At 72.9% G+C, this 20458-nt stretch overlaps 5 protein-coding genes across 5 annotated transcripts; 1 reads left to right on the top strand and 4 right to left on the bottom strand.

Annotated features, from left to right (window-relative positions):
- Positions 1–4744: 4744 nt before the first annotated feature.
- AURANDRAFT_72527 (hypothetical protein) lies at positions 4745–10300 on the bottom strand (the record flags this gene model as incomplete). Its single annotated transcript, XM_009042577.1, has 4 exons — positions 4745–5388; positions 5600–6308; positions 6340–8044; positions 8512–10300. The coding sequence occupies 3 exons, from the start codon at positions 10211–10213 to the stop codon at positions 5618–5620; spliced, it is 4098 nt and encodes a 1365-aa protein (XP_009040825.1).
- A 584-nt stretch (positions 10301–10884) lies between these two features.
- Positions 10885–11321, bottom strand: AURANDRAFT_32497 (hypothetical protein; the record flags this gene model as incomplete). The annotated part of the gene is made up of 2 exons (XM_009042576.1): positions 10885–11125; positions 11191–11321. The coding sequence occupies 2 exons, from the start codon at positions 11319–11321 to the stop codon at positions 10885–10887; spliced, it is 372 nt and encodes a 123-aa protein (XP_009040824.1).
- Positions 11322–11583: 262 nt separating this feature from the next.
- Positions 11584–12840, top strand: AURANDRAFT_32555 (hypothetical protein; the record flags this gene model as incomplete). Its single annotated transcript, XM_009042612.1, has 1 exon — positions 11584–12840. The coding sequence occupies one exon, from the start codon at positions 11584–11586 to the stop codon at positions 12838–12840; it is 1257 nt and encodes a 418-aa protein (XP_009040860.1).
- Positions 12841–16959: 4119 nt separating this feature from the next.
- On the bottom strand, positions 16960–17898 carry AURANDRAFT_32512 (hypothetical protein; the record flags this gene model as incomplete). The annotated part of the gene is made up of 1 exon (XM_009042575.1): positions 16960–17898. One exon carries the CDS (start codon positions 17896–17898, stop codon positions 16960–16962), a length of 939 nt encoding a protein of 312 aa, XP_009040823.1.
- A 182-nt stretch (positions 17899–18080) lies between these two features.
- AURANDRAFT_5922 (hypothetical protein) lies at positions 18081–18875 on the bottom strand (the record flags this gene model as incomplete). Its single annotated transcript, XM_009042574.1, has 2 exons — positions 18081–18377; positions 18483–18875. Coding segments are annotated over 2 exons (690 nt in total), but the record flags the coding sequence as incomplete, so codon positions are not given.
- Between the last annotated feature and the right edge of the window lie 1583 nt (positions 18876–20458).

Below are 20458 nucleotides of genomic sequence, written 5' to 3'. Positions count from 1 at the left end.
CCGCGGGGTCTCGCTGCGCGGCCCGCGCGGCCGGCGCGGCGGCGGCGCCCCAGCCGCCGCCGACGGCGCCGCGGTTCCGCGCGGCGAAGGACGGCGCCGGCGCCTCGGGCCGCTGGGCGTAGCCGCCGGCGTTGGACGGCGTCGGGTCCGTGACGTCGCCGCCCATGCCCACGTTCGCCTGCACGTCGCGGACGTCGTAGCCGCCCGGGCCCGCCTTGTCCGCCTCCGCCGCCGCGCTGGCCGTTGGCCCAGGCGTTGGCGCCCCGGTTCGACGCGTACTGGGAGCTCAGGTCCTCCTTCATGGCGCCGTTGAAGCGCAGGTTCCGCGCCGCGTTCGACGCGCGGCGCGCGCCGGCGGCCGCGCGCTCCGTCCAGCTCGCCTTCTCGAGGCGCGCGTCCCCAAAGTTCGGGTTCCCGACGCCGCCCATGGCCCGGTGCGACCCGAAGGCCGCCGCGTTGGCGCCCATGGACCGCTCGCTGCCGCCCGCGTAGCCCGCCGGTTGGGACGCGACGGCCGCCGCCGCGCGGTCCTTCGCGGACGCGGCGGCCTTGGCGAGCTTGCCCATCATCGTCGTCGGCTCGGGCTCGACGGGCGTGTTGCCGTAGCCCTCGTAGCGGTTGCCCCCGCCGGCGAAGCCGCCCCCGCCCCCGCCGCCGCCGCCGTCGTAGCCGCCGCCGCCGCCGCCGTTGTAGCCGCCGCCGCCGCCGTCGTAGCCGCCGTTGCCCCCGCCGCCGTTGTAGCCGCCGCCGGAGCCGCCCGTGTACATGCCGCCGCCGCCGTCGCCGCCGTAGCCCGAGATGCGGTCGCCGAAGGCCGCGCCGCCGCCGGCCGGGCCGTTGCCCGGGTCCGTCGTCACGGCCTCGAGCGCCTCCTTGGCGGACTCGCGGACCTTGCGGTAGGGCTCGTCGCCCCGCAGGGCGTCGGGCGGGCCCGTGAAGGAGAGGCAGTCCTTGAGCACGCCGAGCCTAGGGGAGGGGGGGGGGGGGCGCGCGCGCGCGTGTGTGGAAACGGTTTCTGTGCGGACACAGCACACACACTGCCGCAGGAGGTTGCGGCGGAACTCGGGCCGGCCCGAGGACGCCACGTGCTTGATGATGAGCAGCGCCTTGTTCTTCACGTTGGCGTTCTTGTTCCCGCAGCGCTTGAGGAGGTAGTCCTCGATCTGCTTGCAGGCGTCGAACGACGCCAGCGTCATCTTCGCGATCTCCCCGTACATGTAGCCCGGCGTCGGCGACTCGTCGCTCGACGTCGCGCGCGCCAGCATGCCCCGGTCCATGGTGTGCCGCGCAGTGCGGGCGTGCGTCGCACGCGAGACGAGTGTTTCTTGTGCGGAGGCGAGGTGGCGCCTCTGGCAAATCGGCGTCGCTCGCGCAGTGTTGCCGTCTTCGCTGCAAACCTCGGCGTCTCGGCGGCGCGCGCGACGTCCGAGCGACTACTTCGGGATGGATGCCGGCGCCTCGGCGCTGGCGAGGATGCAGCTCGGCGGCCGAGCGGCGTAGAGCTTGAGTTAGGAATGTGACCAGAAGACCGCCGCCAGCCAGAACGGGAGGTTGAAGCGCCACCTGACGGCGTCCTCGCTGTTCTCCGACTTTTCGCGCCAGCTCTTGGTCCGCATCTCTGTTGTGAACTCGAACATGTTCGGCGCGTCCGGGTCGTCTTTGTAGTGCTGCTTGTGCAGCCAGCGCCGCCGCGCGAACTAGCTTGCCAGTGGCACCATGTGCGAGCTGGAAACACGGGGTTGGCTGGGACGCTGGGCTGGAAACACGGGGTTGGCTGGGACGCTGGGACGCACGTTCGCCAGCTCGCCGGCGCGTCCGGGTCGTCTTTGTAGTGCTGCTTGTGCAGCCAGCGCCGCCCGGGCCGCGCGAACTAGCTTGGCACCATGTGCTTCGCTCGATTAGCGATGGTGATGCAGTGTCAACTATAGTAACGCAGGACCCCACCGAGTACTTCGATGAAGAAGGCGCCTTGCGCGACCCCGACGCGCTTGAGCGCCTTAGCGGCCCCGGCCGGAGCCTCGGTGCGCGCCGCGCCGGCGGCCGCGAAGGGCGGCGCTCTGACAAGCGCGACTACGTGGACACGCCTCCGAGCGCATCGCCCCGCCGCGGCGTAGCCCGAGCCAGACGCGCAGGCTGTGCATATCGGTCTCCTAGGGCTCCGGGCCGCGCGCGGCGCGCGCGGTGCTTGTTCTCTCGAGCCGGTGGTGCCGTTCAACAATCCAGGGCAAGCGACGCTGTCGACGAGCTGCGCCGCCCCCGCGCGCCGAGACGATGACGGGCTCCATCGGGGGCCACGCGCTCATCGCCCTCAGTTCGGCGCTCATGACGTGCCAGTTCTTCACGGCGACGCAGGGGCGCGTCTGGGTCGTCCGGTTGATGGACCGCGAGCCCATCGTCTTCTTCTCCTGCCTCCTCGGCGGCGTCGGCTGCGCGCGCGCCGCCGGCGTCGTTTGTTATATGCTGCGCCGCGCGCTCGTACGCGGCGCGCGGGCGGGCGCGGGGGGTGTCGCGTGGCGCGCGCGCGCGCGGACCGTCCGCGGCGGCCGGCGCGCGAATCGGGGCCGCGGCGACCGAACCGAACCCCCGCGACACCGCCGCTTTCCCCGCAGGATGCCCATCGTCATCCCGCCCGTCCGAAAAGCGCTCGGCCTGTCGACGTCGCAGCTCGACGGCGATACGCCCGAGTAGGCCGCGCGGGCCGCCGGGTCGCGGTCGCGCGGCGGCGGCTTTAACTCCCCATTTGACCATAGCGGCGCCGGGGCGACCTTTCCTTTCGGGTGTGTTGGGGGGTGTTTGCCCGTCGGCGCTGTCTACGCCCTGCCCGCGTCGTCCGCGCGCGTGCGTCCTGAAGGTCGTCCGCGGCGGCGCGCGTTTGCCGGACGCAGCTTCGGCTCTTCCGCCGGCACATCCGACTCGCATGCGCCGCTCCCGGGTCGTGAGAGAGTTTCCCCGGATGGCAACCTTCCGGCTTTGGTTGAACTGCTCATTGATGTTGACCTTCTTGTGCGGCCGATGGACATGAGTTTTGCGGCTGCAATGCACGAGCTAAGAGCATTCGAAGCGCGCGCCGCTGCAAGCCACGCGACCGCGCTGCAGCGATCGCACGAGCGTTAGCGCGGCGTCGAAGCGTTCGCCGCAGAAGTAAAAAAAAATGGCAGCGATGCCCCTCGCCCTCCTCCTCGCCGCGGCCGCGGCCCTCGCGCCGGACCATCGCTGGAGCGAGGCGGCGGCGCGCGCGCGCTTCGGCGCCTGGGCGCGGCCCGTCGCGGACGCGACGTTCACCGTGGCGGTCGCGCCCGCGGACGCGCGCGCGGCGCGGCTGAGCCACTTCGGCGCTTTCGCGTTCGCCGACGAGCTCGCGACGAGCAACGCCGCGAACGTGGCCTGCCGCCGGGGCCGGCTCCGCGTCAACGGCGCCGAGGCGTCGGGCGCGCGCGTCGTCGCGCCGGGCGACGTGCTGACGCTCGCGGCCGCCGCGGAGCGGCGGACGGCCGTGCCGGACGCCGGCGGCGACCGGTGGCTGGAGAAGCGCGCGAACCTCGCGGCGGCGCTGGCGGACCCCGGCCGCCACGCGCCGCCGCTGCGCGTGCTCTACGAGGACGACGCCATGGCCGTCGTGCTGAAGCCCGCGGGCGTCCACTCCATGTCGTGGAAGGGCAGCCTGAAGGCGCGACAGCTCTGTCTCGACGACGTGCTGCCGCTCTTTCTGGAGCCGTCGGCGTCGGGCGACGCTCTGCCGGCGCCGCTCCCGCGCCACCGCCTCGACGCGCGCGTCGCCGGGCCCGTGGTCGTGAGCAAGACGCGATCCGCGCACGCGTTCCTGGGCCGCGAGTTCGAGCGCGGCCGCGTCGCCAAGGAGTACCGCGCGCTGCTCGTCGGCGGCGGCGTGCGCGCGGGCGTCGTCGACGCGCCGCTCGACGGCAGGCCCGCGACGACGCGCGTCGAGGTCCTCGGCGAGACGCGCTGCGCCGTCGACTGTGTGGAAATCAACCACTGGTTTGGGGGGTCCCCACCAAACTTCAGAACTCTCTATCCCGGTCAAATCGAAGTCGATTCGGCTGATTTTTGGACGAATCGATTGCTCTCATCGAGTTCTCGAAGCACAGCCGAAGAGTACGGCGCAATCAGTTCAATTACGCGCACATTGAAGTCGGGTTGAAGATTTGATTTCCACACAGGCCGTCGACGGCGCCGCGACGGACGTTTCTTTGTTCCCCGCCACGGGCCGGCGGCACCAGCTGCGGCGCCACTGCGCGGAGCAGCTCGGCGCGCCGATCCTCGGGGACGACCTCTACCATACCGCCGCGCGGCGGCGCATCGGCCTCTACCTCTACTGCCGGAGGGTCGCCGTCGCGCACCCGACGGACGCGACGACCGTCGACTGCGCGATCGACGAGCCGCCGCGCTTCGCCAAACACCGGGCGAAGGCGGCGCGGGGGTTCGAGTGGGCGAGTCGGGAGGGGGCTGTGTAAGTTCTGTGCGATCGGCACGGACTCCTCGTCGATGCCATCGGACTGGGCGCCGCCGCAGGCCTAGGCCTCGCCGCGCGGCCATAGTGCACCCCTAGGTGCCGACGCGAAGCTCGATTTCCGAGCGAGGCATCCTTTGCAAGCCATCTTGCCAGTCGAGTTGCAAAGGTGCGTGCGCGCGCCGCGCGCGACGCGCATCCGCAGCCGCGCGACGCGCGACGCGCTCCGCGACCCGCTGCACACAGAACGCCGCACCGCGAGCGCGCGCGCCCGGCAGGTCTACACACCGCTTTTCTCGGCGATCATGCACACCATGGCGACTCCCACGCTGATATTGGCCCTCGCGGCCTCGGCCTCGGCCCTGAACCCCCTGCGATCCGTCCGGAACCTCTTCAAGCCGTCGCGCGCGGCGGTGGCGGCGCCCGAGGGCGCGAAGACGAACTACGCGATCGTCGGGTGCGGCCTCCCGAGCCGGGGCATGGGCTGGTTCCACGGCCTCCAGCTCGTCGAGGGCGAGTGCCCGAGCGGCAAGCTCAGCGACATCGTCGAGCCCTGGTTCCTCGGCGGGGGCAAGGACAGCGACGCGGGCAAGGTCTTCGCGGCGGAGTGCGTCGACAGCTGGTCGCCGGACGTCGCCTTCCAGGCGGGCCTGTCGAAATCCACCTGGAGCGGCGCGGCGCCCGGCGAGCCGAAGCTGGCCCTGATCGCCGGCCGCACGGTGGACAACCCGGGCTTCTTCCAGCAGGCGCTCGACTCGGGCGCGACGCACATCCTCCTCGAGAAGCCCGGCGCGCCGACGGTCGGCGAGCTCGAGTCCATGGCGGCGACGGCCGAGGAGGCCGACGTGCCCGTCTTCATGGGCTTCATCAAGAACATCGCGCCCTACTTCACGCAGGCCTTAGACGCCTACGGGAAGCACCCGCCTGTGTGGAATTCAACCACTGGTTTGGGTGGTCCTGACCAAACTTGAGAATTCTCTAGCTCGGTCAAATCGAAGTCGATTCGGCTGATTTTTGGACGAATCGATTGCTCTCGTCGAGTTCTCGAAGCACGGCCGAAGAGATTTTGTCGAAACGGTCGCGTACGCTCACATTGAAGTCGAGTTGAAGATTTGAATTCCACACAGGCACCCGGGGAGCCTCGTCACGCTAACGTCGCTCAACGACTACACGGAGGAGTCGCTCGGCGAGTGCTTCGAGCGCAACGCCGAGGGCATGCTCAAGAACATGGCCATCCACGAGCTCGCCCTCGCCGCGACCTTCTTCGGCATGACCGCCGACTCCATCGCGGACGTCGCCGTCGACGCGGGCAACTGCGACTGCCGGACGATCGGCGCCTACACGGATTTCGCCAAAATCGACTTCACGCTCACGAACAAGGCCGGCGGCAAGCTGCGCATCGTCGCGGACCGCTGCGGCGGCGACGGCTGCTTCGCGTCCGTCGCCGACGGCTCCGAGGTCGTCTTCGAGGCCGAGATGGTCGACGCGGACCGCGCGGCGCGCGTCGCCGCGCGCCAGGCCGAGCACCCGGACTGGATCGGCTACCTCATCACCCAGGAGGACGAGTACAAGGACCTCAAGGAGCGCTGCGCCGCCGCGGCCCTCGCCGGCACCTTCCCGGAGGGCGTCGCGGACATCGGCGTCGCCGTCGACGCGCTCAAGCTCGCGGAGTACCTCACGCCCGTGCTCCAGAAGAAGCTCATGAGCACGGGAAGCTACAAGGCGTCCTCCTCCGCGTGAAGCGTCGCGCTCGCAAGCCCGCGCTGTGCCCCCCCCCCCCCCCCCTCGTATAATCTGATCGGCGTCGCTTACGGGATCGGCGGCGGGCTCAGTCCTCGTCCTCGAAGTCGTCGAAGTCGTCGTCGTCGTACTCGTCGTGGGACGCGCTCGCCTCGAGGTCGGGCTTGAGCGGCGACGCGATGACCGTGTCCTTGTACTCGAGGACGTCCCGCTGCCGTCGCGCTTCCTCGGCGAGCTCGAGCTGCTCGGCTTCGGCGCGCGCGGCCTCGGCGCGCGCGGCTTCGGCGCGCTCGGCCTCGGCGCGCGCGGCTTCGACGCGCGCGGCTTCGACGCGCTCGGCCTCGCGGCGCGCGGCTTCGGCGCGCTCGGCCTCGAGGCGGTCGGCTTCGACGCGCTCGGCCTCGAGGCGCGCGGCGAGGGCCCGCTGCGTCTCCTCGAAGGCCTCCTGCCGCTTCTTCTCCTCGGCGATGTCGCGCTGCCGCTGCTTCTCGGCGGCTTCGAGGCGCGCGGCCTCGACGCGCTCGGCCTCGGCGGCGGCGGCGGCTCGCTGCTTCTGCGCCTCCTCGAAGGCCTCCTGCCGCTTCTTTTCCTCGGCCATGGCGTGGTGCCGCTGCTCCTCCTGGCGCTTCGCGTCCTCCTCCTGCCGCCGCCGCTCGTCCTCGGCCGCCGCCTTGGCCGGCGACTGCTCCGCGGACGTGTCCCCGGGGTCGTCGAAGTCGTCGAACGAGTACTCGTCGCTCGCCTCGAGGGCGCCCGGCGAGGCCGCGGGCGACGCGGCGCCCGCCGCGCGCCGCCGGCGGTCCTCCTCGGCGAGCTGCGCCGCGCGGAGCACGCGCGCCTCCTCGGCCTTGGCCTCGGCGGCCTCGGCCTCCGCGGCCGCTCGAGCTTCCGCGGCGGCCTTGGCTTCCGCGGCGGCCTTGGCTTCCGCGGCGGCATTGGCCTCGGCAGCCGCTTTCGCCTCGGCGGCCGCTTTCGCCTCCGCCGCGACGCGCGCCTCGGCGGCCGCTCGAGCTTCGGCGGCCGCCTTGGCCTCCGCCGCGACGCGCGCCTCCTCGGCCGCTCGCGCCTCCTCGGCCGCTTTCGCCTCCGCCGCGACGCGCGCCTCCTCGGCCGCCCGCGCCTCCGCCGCCGCCTTGGCCTCCGCCGCGGCTCGCGCCTCCTCCGCGCGGCGCGCGGCGACGGCGGCGGCGGCCGTGCGGCGGCGGCCGTGGGCCTGGACCAGGACCGCGGCGCGGCCGCGCTCCCGCTCCAGCCACCGCCGGTCGAGCTCCGCGCGCGCGACGCGCGCGCGCTCCGAGCCCTGGAGCGCCGCCGCCGCGCGGTCCCGGCGGTCCCGCTCCGCGCGCGCCGCCAGGCCGCGGCCGAAGCCCTGGAGCTTCGCCGCGGACGCGCGCGCGGCGCCGTGGCGCCGCGCGGCCGCCGCGCCGCGGAGCCGCGCCTGGAGCGCCGTCGCGGCCGCGCCGTCGCGCCGCGCCGGGTCCAGCACCGACGACGGCGACGGCACGCGCGCGTCCTCCTTCGACGGCGCGCGCGTCTCCTCCGTCGCCGCCGCGGCGAAGAGCGCCTCGAGCCGCGTCGCGAGGACCTCCGTCTTGCCGCGGTCGGGCTCCTGCAGCATGGCCAGCGCGCGGTGCAGCGGCGTCCACCCGAGCGCCGCGAGCGCCCGCTTCGTCTCCGCGCGGCCGAGGAGCGCGCGCACGGTCTCGAGGCTCGGCGTGCCCACGCGGCAGCGGCGGCGCTGGAGCCAGCGGAGCGCGCAGCGGCGCACGGCGTCCGCGGCGGCGGCGCGCGCGGCCGCGTCGCCGCCGAGGGCGCGGCGCTCCGGTCGTCGTCGACCTCGGCCGCGGGCTCGGCGCCCTCCGCGCGGGGCGTGCCCAAAACGTCCTCGACGTCGTTCGAGAGGGGCGCGGCGACGACGTCGGCGTCGAGCGTGCGCAGCGGCGACGGCTCCTCGCGCGGCTCCGCGCGCGACTTGTGCGGCGACAGCGACTCGAGCGTCGCGGCGTCGCGCTCCTCGAGCAGGTCCGGCGACGACCGAGTCCGCGGCGGCGGGCGCCGGTGGGGCTGCTCCGGCGCGGCCTCGGGCGCGGAGATGGGCTTCGGCGGGCGCCGGGGTGGCGCGCGCGGCGCCGCGGCGCCGCCCGGCGCGGCCGCGGGCCGCCCCGCGGCCGGGCCCGCGCGGACCCGGAGCGTCTTCCCGTGGCGCAGCTCCAGCTTCGCGAGCAGGTCGCCCTGGACGAAGGCCCCGACGGGCGCGCGGCCCCGGAGCGCGTTCACCTGCGCCTCGTCCAAAACGAGCAAACACTCCAGGCTCCGCGTCGGCTCGTACGCCTTCACCAGCAAGGCGCCCTTCGTGTCCCGGGGCGCGATGACGGACACGAGCACGGCCGGCGTCGCGTCCTCGAAGTGCCACCAGGAGCTCCGCAACACCTTGCCCGCGAGGAAGTCGGAGGATTTCGGCCCCCGGAGGCCCTCGTCGCTGCGCGACTGCGCGACCTTCCGCGGCCTCCGCCGCTTCGGCGCCGCGTCGTCGGCGGGCGCCGCGCGCCGCGCCTTCCGGCCGGCCTTGAGCTTCGCCCGCGGCGACGGCGCGAGGCCCTCGGCGCCGCGCGCCGCGGCCGCGGCCGCCGCGCGGACCGCCGCGGCGCACCACGCGGCGAGCCGCGCGAGCGCGTCGCCCGCGGCGCCGGCCCCGAGGTCGCCCGCGTCGCCGACCTCGAGGAGCCGCGCCAGAGCCCGCGCCTTGAAGGGCGGCACGTCCGACGACGCGTCGACGGCGCGGATCGCGTCCAGGGAGCCCTCGGCGTCTTCGAACGTCGACGCGACGGCGCGCCAGCCGACGTCGCCGGGGCACGCCTCGCCCCGCGCCATGAGCGTCAGCGCGCAGGCGCCGACGCGGAGCGCCGCGTCGCTCGGCGCCTCGTCCAATTCGGCGATGGTCGCCAGATCGTCGGCGCACAAATCGAAGGCCGCGCCCGTCGTCGACGCCATCGCCTTCTGCCGTCGGCCCCGCCGCGGCCTGCCCTTGGGCGACGCGTGCTTGTTGAAGCCGATGACGCCGTCGTCGTCGCCGCCGGCGAGGGGCGGCAGGAGGGGGCCCCGGGGCTGCTGGAGCCGCTCGAGGGCCCGGCGCTGCTGCGACGGCGCCGGCGCCTTGCCCCGGGGCTTCCGGGGCTTGTCCGGCGCGCGCCGCGGCGGCGCGGGCTGCTTCGCGGGCTTGCGCGGCGGCGGCTTCTTCGGCGCCTCGTCGCGGCCGCGCACGAGGCGCGGGTCGCCGCCGTAGGCCCGCGGGGAGTCGTCGCGGTCGCCGAAGCCCGCCGCCGGCGTTTTGTTCTGCTTGAGGTCGTCCAGCTGCTTCTGCGCGGCTTCCATCCAGTTCGACGCGTCGAGGCTCCGGGGCGGCGCCGCGGGCTTCGGCGGCGACCCGAAGGCGCTCGCGGCGTCGCCGTCGAAGGCGCTCGCGGCGGCGGCGTCGTCTTCCTCGTCCTCCTCTTCTTCCTCCTCTTCTTCGACGACGCGGCTCCGCCGCGCCGCGGCGACGAGCGCGGCCTCCGCGCGCCGCAGGCGCCGCTGCTCGTCGTTCGCCGGCGGGCCGTCGCCCGCCGCGCCGACCTCGGCGGCCTCGAGCGTGCGCGGCAGCATGAGCGGGTTGTTCCGCAGGAGCTCGCGCGGCGTGCCGATGGCCGCGACGAGCTTCGGAGACGCGGCGACGAAGTCGAGATCGAAGGCCATGCGCGCGAGGTAGTCGCCGCCCGACGGCGCCGGGCAGGGGTCGTCGTGGCCGCCCGCCCGGCGCCACTCGGCGCAGGCCTCGCAGACGCCGCAGCAGGCGTCGCGCAGCTCCTTGAGCAGGCGGTGGGCCTCGGGCCGCGCCTTGGCCGCGCGCTTCGGCGACGCGCCGCCCAGGGCCTCGCCGAGGCGCACGAGGTCGCCGCGGAGGGCCTCGCGCCGCTCGACGAGGTCCGCCATGCGGTCGCGCCAGAGCTGCGCGTCGAGGCGCGACATCGGGGCTGCCGACCTACCGGTCGCGGCACCCACTTCATCGTGCCTTCAACTTGACGTCTTCACGTTACGCTGTTTTATAAGCATTCTGCCTTGTTTTGGACACTGCTCGTGGTCAGGTGCCAGGGATGAGCTCCAAGGTCATGGATGCGACGCCCGACGCCGGAACCGCGGTCCAGTTCGAACACAAGGTCTACCCGCACATCGAACCCGACTGTTGCGGGTGCTGCGGCCCCAACATCTGCGTGACGATGACCCTGGATTTGGAAGCGGAAGAGATGGTCGTCGTAACGACGAACTTCTGCGGCGAGAAGCAGACGCAGAAGCGGCCCTACGCGCAGCTCGGGGAGGTGAGCAAGGCCAACGACTGCTGCGGGACCTGGTTCATCAGCGTCGACGGACTTCCGGCGTCGGACCCCAAGGGCCTCGCGCCGGGCGCGGCGTGCGGGGGCAACAAGGACCTCGTCGACGAGCTCGAGCGCGAGCTCCAGGCGCGGAAGATCGGCCGGGGCAACGTCGCGCAGATCAAGGAGCAGGAGGTCATGAAGCAGGAGGTCGCGTTCCTCCACCAGAAGATGGACCTGATCCTCGCGCACCTCAACATCGCCGCGCCCCAGCCCATGGTCATGGCCCACCGCGCGGGCTGAGTCGTCGCGTAAGCATGTTACGGCAGCCTACGCGGCGGCTCGTCGCTTGAGGGCCTCGAGCTCCGCGCGCTTCTGCTCGAGGCTCTCCGTGCGCTTGGCCATGCGCGCGGCCTGGTAGTAGAGCACGATGAGGTAGCGGCCGCAGACGTTGAAGCCGCTGAGGTGGTCCACGGCGTTCTTCGCGTCGTGGATGTCCTCGTAGACGACGAACGCGGTGCCCCTTGTGTCGGGCCGGTTGCCGATGCGGATCTGGCGGATCGCGCCGTACCTGCGGCGGAAGCGGGTCGCGCGGAGCATCCGGGGCGCGCGCGGCGCCGCGCGAGGGCGCGGGACACGCGCTTGCCGAAGATGTCGTAGATCTCCTCCGTCGAGAGCATCTCCTCGGTCTTGAAGGGCAGGTTGCGCACGTAGAGCACGCGGTTCACCTCGGGCGGCAGGCGGGCGGCGCCGCGGGCGCGATCCATCTCGCGGCGGCGGCGCGGGCGGCGCGCGGCGGGCGGCTGTCGGCGGCGAGCAGTGGCGGCGCGGCGGCAGCGCGGGCGAGGCGGCTGTCGGCGCCGGCGGCGAGCTGTGGCGGAGCGCCGAGTGACGATGGTGGACTGGGCAACGTCAAGGCGAGCGCTGGCGGCCCTCTGGGCCCTGGCGGCTCTCGCCGGCGCCCTCGTGCCGCCGCGGCGCGAACTCGTGAGACGAGTCGCCCGCGCGCCGGAGCGCACGCGCTGCGGCATGGTCTTCGACTTCTTCCAAAAGGCGAGCGACGACTTCGGCAGCTTCTTGGAACAGAAGGCCAAGGACGACGCGCTGGCCCTCGCCAAGTTCACGGCGGGCCTCGAGAAGAGCCGCGACCAGTTCGGTAAGGACCTGAAAGCCATCTTCGGCGGCGCCGCGGGCGCGAATCTCGACGACACCGTCGACGCCTTGGAAGACGCGCTCCTCTCCGCGGACATCGGCGCCGCGACGACGACGACGATCTTAGAGGACGTGCGGGCCGTCGCCGAGGCGCGGGGCGAGTACGCCGAGGCCGATGTGACCGCCATCCTGCGAGGGAGGATGGCCGAGACGCTCACGAAGGCCGGCGACGGCGCGCTCCGGAAGGCGCCCGCGGGGCCGACGGTGATCCTCGTCATCGGCGCCAACGGCATGGGCAAGACGACGACCATCGGCAAGCTCGCCAGGCGTCTGAGAGTCGAGGGCGGGCAGCGCGTGCTGCTGGCGGCGTGCGACACGTTCCGCGCCGCGGCCGTCGGGCAGCTCGACGAGTGGGCGAAGCGGGCCGCCGTGGACATCGTCGTCCCCGACGCGGGCGTCGAGAGCCCGTCGGCGGCCTGCTACAAGGCGCTGGACGTGGCGCTCGGGGTCGCGGCGGTGGACGAATCGTTCCGCCACTCGGACCTCGCGGATGATGATGTTGATGCCCCCGCGGGCCCCTACGACGTGCTCATCGTCGACACGTCGGGCCGCCTAAGCAACAACGCGGCGCTCAACGAGGAGCTCAAGAAGATCCGGCGCACCATCGACAAGCGCGCGCCCGGCGCGCCCCACGACACGCTGCTGGTAGTGGACGCGGCCGTCGGGCGGAACGCGGTCGACATGGCCCGGGCCTGGCAGGCCGACGTGGGCGTCAGCGGCCTCGCCGTGACGAAGCTCGACGGGACGGCGCGCGCGGGGTTCGTCGTGTCCGTCGTCGAGGACCTCGGCATCCCCGTGAAACTGGTGGGCGTCGGGGAGGCGCTCGACGATTTGCGCGACTTCGACGTCGACGCGTTCCTCGACTCGCTCCTCGACGTCGACGCGCGGAGCGTCGACGACCTGAAGCAGCGCTTCGCGGCGCTCAGCAGCGAGCGCGCCGCGCGCGCGGCCGCGCCGCCGCCGCCGCCGACGATCGCCGTCGACGCGGCGCCGCGCGCGCCGCGCGCGGCCGCGGGCGGCGCCGCCAAGGCGAAGAAGAGCAAGAAGAAGAAGAAGAAGGCCAAGAACCGCTGAGAGGGTCGCGCCGTAAAACGGGCCTCAGAGGGCGTCCGCCGACGCCTGCGGACGCCGTACGCGTGCTTCGCGGCGCGCGCGGCGAGACCGCGGCGAATCGCCTCGAGTGCTGTGGAGCGCAGCTCGGCGGCATCCGCGCGCGCGCCATGGGCTCCAAGGTGCGCCAGCGCGGCGGCGTGACGCTCAACGGCCTGCTGCGCCTCTTCGTCGTCGCCGCCGCCGGCGGCACGCTCTTCCTGCTGGCCACGTCCCTGGGCGCGAGCCACACGGCGTCGGACCCCGCGCCCGCCGGCGCCGCGCCGCCGCCGTCCAAGACCAACACCGTCGCGCTGCGGGGCGCGGAGAAGAAGGCGAAGAAGGACAAGCCGCAAAAGGACTGCGCCGAGCCGCCCTGCGTGCCGAGCTTCTGGGCGCCGACGGACATCAGCGGCGTCGAGCACGGCGATCCGCGCGTGACGCTGTGCAAGCTCAAGTTCGACGGCTACTGGCGCCAGCCGTCGAAGACGCCCATGTTCCGGGACCTGCAGACGGCGTCCAAGTGCGGCAAGGGCAAGAGCGGGCGGCTGGGGGAGCTCTACGACGACCTGAAGAGCAAGGGCGTGACGCCGCTCACACCGGCGGGCTTCGTCTTCCACGAGAGCCGCGTGGGTTCGACGCTCGTCGCGAACATGCTCGCGAGCGTGCCGACGAACCTCGTCTACTCGGAGAGTTCGCCGCCGCCCGTGGTGCTGAACCACTGCCGGTCGTGCGGGAAGCAGCGGCAGCGCGACCTGCTGCGGAAACTGGTGGGGCTCATGGGCGCGTCGACGTTCCACACGCACCTCTTCTTCAAGTTCCAGTCCATCACCGTGCCGAACATGAAGGTGCTCCTCGACGCGTTCCCGAAGACGCCCTGGATCTTCATCTACCGCGACCCCGTGCAGACCAGGGCAGGAAACGGGTGCGAAATTCCCAACTTCAAAGGCTCCGATCTCGGCCATTTTCCACTCGTTTCGGCTGATTTTTGGACGGGCGATCATCTCTCGGAAGAGTCTCGAAGCGTGAATGCTTTTCCCGGAACGCGCGCGCGCGGAACACCCACGTTGAATCGACGTTGAACCACCCTTTCCCGCCCAGGTGCAGACGATGATGTCGCACTTCAAGGGCGGCACGGGCTCCGGCCCCTGCCTCCGGGAGCAGCGCCAGCCGCGCCAGGCGACGCTGGATCTATTGCACATGACCGCCAACGAGGCGCGCAAGGCGGCGAAGGAGTCGTACTGCGCGGCGCATTTAGGGATGCTCACGTCGGCGGCGCTCGACGCGGACGCGGCGAGCGACGTCGGGCTGCTCGTCAACTACGAGGCGCTGCCCGGCGGCGTCATGGGCTACGTGCTCCCGAAGCACTTCGGCGTGGACCTCGCGCCCGTCGATCTGTCGCGCATGGCCGCCGCGGGCGGCATCTACTCCAAGGCCCGGGACAAGCGGGGCCTCCAGGGCGCCTGGGCCTCCGACTCCAAGGCCAAGGAGGACGCGTCGACGCCGAAGATCCGCGACGCCGCCGCGGAGTTCCTCGCGCCGACCTTCGAGGCCGCCAAGGCCGCGACGCTCGCCAAGACCGGCGGCGACGACCTCCTCCACTTCAAGGACTACGCGCCGCCGTCGGCCCGCTAACACGCTTACGGCCCTAGACGCCCTGCGTGAAGCGCGCGTAGCCGAGGATGCCCACGGTGATGGCGATGGGCAGCACGTGGCCGATGGCCGTCTTGTCGCTCGCCTGCGAGGCGCGCGCGGGTACGCCTCGCGGTGCGCGGCGGCACGCGCGAAGCGAGCGGCGGCGCGGACGACATCGGCGCGCGGCGCCGGTGTCGCGCCTCGACCTCCCAGGGGAACTTGAAGGCCTGGCCGTACTCGCCCTCGGTGTAGACGTCCCAGGCGCTCATGTCCTTCTTGTCCTTGGCCGGCGGCGCCGCCGGCGCCTTCTTGCCGACGGCGTCGACGCGCAGCGCGCGGCTCGTCGACCGCGCGGGCGCCTGGAACGCCGTCGCGCAGGCCGCGAGGAGGAGTACGAGGAGGCTGCGGGCCATGGCTGCGACGGATGTGTCGAGGCTGCGGAGGCGCGAAGGATTGCGGCCGAGCAAGATGGCTAGCTAGAGATCGATGCGCTGGCGATTGGATTTGTGAAGTGGAGATGAAGAGATGATGAAGTGGCAAAATGCATATATATATGGCCCGCATGTTTGAGGGATTATTCTGCTCCCACGGTGACAGCATGGCCAGCGCACGGGAAACGAAGCGCTGATAGACTGCAAGTGATGACGACCTTTGCGCAGACGCTCGCAGCGCCAGGCGTCGACGACAAAGCCTCCGCACACACCTTGTCGCTCGCAGCGCCAGGCGTCGACGACTCGCGCGCACACACCTTGTCGCTCGCAGCGCCAGGCGTCAACGACAAAGCCGCGGCACAGCCCTTGTCGCTCGCAGCGCCAGGCAACAAAGCTGCGGCAAACGCCTTGTCGCTCGCGCTGCGCGTCGTCGGCTCGCGCGTCGTCGCGCGGCGCGACCTCGAGCCGTGGTCGGCGCTCGGCGTCGTGCGCTTCGCCGTCGCCGTCGACGCCGCCGCCGGCTGGCAGTTCGCGCTCGCGGAGCGGTGGCTCGCGTTTCAGGGGCCGGCGTGGCGCCCGCCGCCGTCCGACGACCCGCTCCTGCGCGGCTTCGCCGCGTGCCCGCCCGTCGCCGCGCGCGGCGCCGCGCTGCGCGCCGCGGCGGCTGCGTGGGCCGAAAACACCGGCGACGCGCGAGCCCTCGGGGCGCTGGCCTACTGCCGGCGCCGCGCGGTCGCCGCCGGCGGCATTTACGGCCTCGAGGCCGAGCCGCTCGTCGGCGCCTGCGGCCCCGCGGTCGGCGGCGACGGCTCCTCGAGGTCGCGGACGACGGCGCGGTCCGCGCGGGCCGCGGCGGCGCGGCGCGCGGCGCGGACGCTCCGCCGCGTCTTCCGCGCGGCGCCCAACGACGACCTGCTGCTGGCCTTCGGCGTCGCCGTCGCCGGCAACCCGCGCGACGTCCTCGCGCTCCCCGCGGCGGCCTGCTCCCGCGCGCTCGGCGCGCCCTGCCGCGAGGCCGCGGCGTTCCACGCGTCGCCGCCGGGCCCGCGTGGCCCGGCTACCCGGCGTCGGAGACCTGCGACCTCGGGGCCGTCGGCAACGCGCGGCGCGCCATCGACGCCGCGGCGACGGGCCGCGCGCGCCTCGCGTTCGCCGACGAGCTGAAGGCCTGGACGAAGCTCGCGGCGCTCGCCGAGGCCGCCGCGGAGAGCGCGGGACGCGCGGCCGGCGCCGAGTCGACGTCCTCGTTCGAGGACGACGAGCGGGACCCCTGCGCCGTCGCCGCGGCGTCGCTCGCGGCCGTCGGGCGGCGCGCCGCGCGCGCCGTCGCCGCGTCCGTCGCCGCGTCCGAGGCCGCGGGCGCGCTCGTCGTCGTCGACGCGGCCGCGCCGCTCGAGACGCCCGCGGCGCTCGCGCCCGTGCTCGACGGCGGCGCGGACCCGGCGTCCCTGCCCGTCGCCGGGGTGCTCCGCGCGCTCCGCCTCGACGAGGACGCGCGCGCGGCCGCGGCCGCGCACGCCGCCGCCAAGGGCGCCGTCGAAACGGTCCGCGGCGCGCTCGGCGCCGCCGCGTGCGCGGCGCTGCGGCGCGCCGTCGACGAGCGGCGCGAGCGGCGCCGCGACACGGTCGACGGCGGCGCCGACAACCAGCGGAACCTCGCGCTCGCGGAGCTCGAGGCCCTCGCGGGCGCCGCGGCGACGCGGCGGCTTTTGGCGGCCGCGGGCGGCGGCGGTTGGGACGCCGTCGACGTCTTCGTGCGGCGCTACGCGCGCGACGACGGCCGGCGGGGCCTCGGGTTCCACGCGGACGGCGCGACGCGGACGTGCAACGTCGCGCTCTCCGACGACGACCCGGGCGGCGGCGGCCGGCTTTTGGTCGTCGCGGGCGGCGCCGTCGCCGCGCTGCCCCGGCGCGCGGGCGACGCGACGCTCCACGACTCGACGCTCCTCCACGCCGTCACGGCCGTGCGCCCCGGCGCCGCGCGCTACAGCCTCATCCTCTTCTTCTTCCGCCGCGCGCCCCGTTAACACCGAGCGCCTCAGCCGGACTTCTTCTTCTCGGCCTCCTTCTTCATGCCGCGCTTGCGGATGGAGTGGTGCATGTCGGAGGCGATCTTGACGGCGAGGGCCGTGGGGAGCAGGTCCATGACGGCGAGCTGGAGGTCGTGGGCCCAGAAGGGCGAGCTCTCCGCGCCGTAGCCGATGGCCGCGACGGCGGCCTTGGCGTAGGTCGCGGGCGACGGCACCGTGAGCGTCGCCTTGCGGATCTTCGCGAGCTTCGTCGTGACCCAGAGGGGCGTCTGGACCTGGACGGCGACGCCCTCGCGCGCGAGCTCGTGGTGCAGGCTCTTGGAGAAGGCGACGACGCCGCCCTTGGCCGCGGAGTAGCCCGCGAGGAGCGGCGAGATCTGCGTGCCGGCGGCGGACGACGTGTTGACGATGGCGCCGCGCTTCCGCGCGATCATGCCGCCCGACTCGTCGCCGAGCGCGATCTTCGTCATGAAGAGCGTGCTCTCCGTGTTGAGCGCCACGAGGCCCGCGCACTCGGCGTCCGTGAGCTCGTGGTAGTACTTGGTGAAGGGGTAGGACATGCCCACGTTGTTCGCGAGCACGCCGACGTCCAGGTCCGCGAGCGCCGCCCGGACGGCGGCCTGCTTGCCGGCGTCGAAGCCGCCGGCGTAGTCGACGGCCAGGTGTCGGAACTCGCGCGTCGGATGCTTCGCTTTCAGCTCCGCCTCGACGTCGGCGAGCTTCGACTCCGTCCGCGAGATGAGGAACACGTCCAGGCCCTTCTTCGCGAACTCGAAGCAGAGCGCCTTGCCGATGCCGTCCGTAGCGCCCGTGACCACGGCCCACTGGCCGTACTTGGTCAGGTCCTTGCCCGGCCGCAGGAAGTGGGCGTAGAAGCCGCCGAGGAGCGGCAGGACCACCTTGTAGGCGAAAAAGGCGGCGAGCAGAGCGGTCGCGTCGAGCTCCATGGCGGTGCTGGTGGCGTCGACGTCGCGCGGAGAGATCGCGACGCGTCAAGTTTTGATGAGTTCAACTTGCAGTAGGCCTTGCAGTCAACGAACACTAGCTTAGCAGTCTGGACGACCCGAGAACTCACACAGACCCCGCCTTAGAAGTTGTTGACGGGCCCCGAGTCGCCGTCGCCCTCGGCGACGACGGCGAGCGTCGCCTCGTTGGCGACGCCGCACGCGTTGCCGTCCATGGACAGGTAGATGTAGCCGTCCTCGCCCCAGCTCGTGGACCAGGAGTTGCGCACGATCCAGTAGCTGTTCTCCGGCTCCGTTTTGTTGTAGCCGACGAGCTGGACGCAGTGGTCGACGTCGTCCGCGCCGTGGCCGCCGCACGCGGCCTCCGAGAGGACGCCGCCCGTGTAGTCGTCCCAGGCGCCCGCGTTGAGGCACACGCTCAGCGGCGACGCCTCGAGGCGCGCGGCGAGCTGGTCCGTGTCCTGGTCGTCGCAGGCGCCGACGTCGCACTCGGGGATCGCGTAGGCGTAGCCGGAGACCTTGGCGTAGGGGCCGACGTAGCCAAAGTCCGCGGGGAGCTGGGACACGTCCTTGTCGCAGGTCTTCGTGCAGGCCGGGGCCTCGCAGACCTCGTCGGGCGTCAGGCCCTGCTCGTAGGGCCACCACGCGTCGGGAGCTAAACCGCCCTTCCGCGAGGCCCAGGCGAGGTACTCGTAGGCGGCCGTCGGGTCGCCGCCGGCGCAGCCGTCGCAGCACATGAGTTGCGGGTCCGCCGTGCAGGACGCGACCTGCTGCGTGGAGAGCTCGACCTGGGGCGCGCCCGCCAAAACGAGCTGACTCTCGACCTGCTCCGTCGCGGAGAACGCCCAGCAGCTCCCGCACTGGCCCTGGTTCTTCACGGCGGACACGACGCCGCGAGAATCGGCGCGCCAGTCCACGAACGCGTGCGACGCGCCCTCGACGGGCTCGAGGTCCACGCGGCTCGGCGACGGGGGCCGCTCGCTCGCGGGGACGCGCGCGCGGCGGCCCCGCGCGTAGGCCCGGGCGCCCGGCTCTCGGTCCGCGTGCTCCGTGACGCCGAAGACCGCCACGCCGCCGTTGGCCGCGTTCGCCGCCGCGAGCCGCTCGACGCGCGCCTCGAAATTGTTCCGCGCGCGCGCCTCGTGGACCTCCGTCTCGTAGTCCTTGGCGAAGTCGTCCTTGAACTTGGCCCAGACCGCGTCGCGGCCGTCGACGCCGCTCGAGGCGCCCGTCGTCGCCGCCGCCTCCGTCGACACGGCGAGGGACTCCTGGGAGCGCGCCACGCGCGCGGCGACGCCGAGGCCCGACACGCAGGCGAGGGCCACGGCGGCGGCGGCGACGCGGCCCCAGGACGTCGCGCTCGTCTTCGCGGGCAGGAGCAGCGTCTTCTCCGTGTTGTGGAGGGCTTTGTGCGCCTTCATGGCGTCCATCATCATCGTCCTGCGCCGACGGGAGGCGGCTATCGAAAATAGGCTACAAGGGAATGGAAACAGGCAGATGACATCATGAACATGCAGTTCAAGGTCAATTCAACGTCGCATGTCGGACGTTAGACGTGGAAGGGCGGCGGCGGGCGGGACGGGTCGGGGACGTTGGGCTTGAGGGGCACCTGGCGGCGGATGAGCGTGCATATGCCGAGCTTGACGTGGTAGTGGAAGAGGTTCGTGGGCACGAGGAGGTCGCTGACCTTCTCCGGGACGCCCTGGGTCGCGCGGCGCCTCTGGACCATGCGCACGGCGGCGGACGCGCTCTGCGACTTGGCCTTCTTCGGCCGCTTCGGGACCGCGTGCTCGTCCATGTCGAGCGTCTCGAGCACGCTCGACGCGTGGAGCGCGTTCATGAGCGGCGCGCCGGACGCGGCCGTGAGCTCCTGTATAGGAAAAGAGAGATTCAACGTCGCTTCAACGTGAGTCTTCCGCGCGCGCGCGTTCCGGGAAAAGCATCCACGCTTCGAGACCGTTCCGAGAGATGATCGCTCGTCCAAGAATCAGCCGAAACGAGTGGAAAACGGCCGAGAGAGGAGCCTTTGAAGTTGGGAATTTCGCTCTCTTTTTTCTTGCCCTGGTTCGCGCGTTCCACGCGACGTCGACGTGCTGGAGGTGGCCGTTGTGCTCGACGACGCGCGCGAGGGCCGCGCCCGCGTCGTCGCGCAGGCCGTTGTCCCGGAGCACGAGCCGCCGGAGCGCGCGGCAGTCGTCTTTGGGCCGCGGCGCCGGCGGCCGCCGCGGCTCCGCGCCCTCGACGGGCGAGGCGCTCCTCGCCGGCGGCGGCGGCGGCGCGCCGTCCTCGAAGAGCTCCAACAGCGGCTTCGCCGCCGTCCGCAGGCGCAGCGACGCCAGGTCGAGCGCCGCCAGCGCTGGGAACATGGCCGGCACGACGGCGCCCGAGAACGCCGCGACGAGCGCCCCCACCAATTTCGCGCCGCCCGCGTTGTTCCGAAAGTCCAGCGCCTCGAGCCGCGACCGGTCCACGTGTCCCAGCGCGACGACGACGGACGCCAGCGCGTCGTCGCCGAGGCCGCAGGACCTTACGGAAATGCGCC

The sequence above is a fragment of the Aureococcus anophagefferens genome, assembly GCF_000186865.1.
Source record: "Aureococcus anophagefferens unplaced genomic scaffold AURANscaffold_34, whole genome shotgun sequence".
NCBI lineage: Eukaryota > Pelagophyceae > Pelagomonadales > Pelagomonadaceae > Aureococcus > Aureococcus anophagefferens.
Note: the sequence above shows the minus strand (reverse complement) of the source record. Positions and strands in the feature narration are given on the sequence as shown.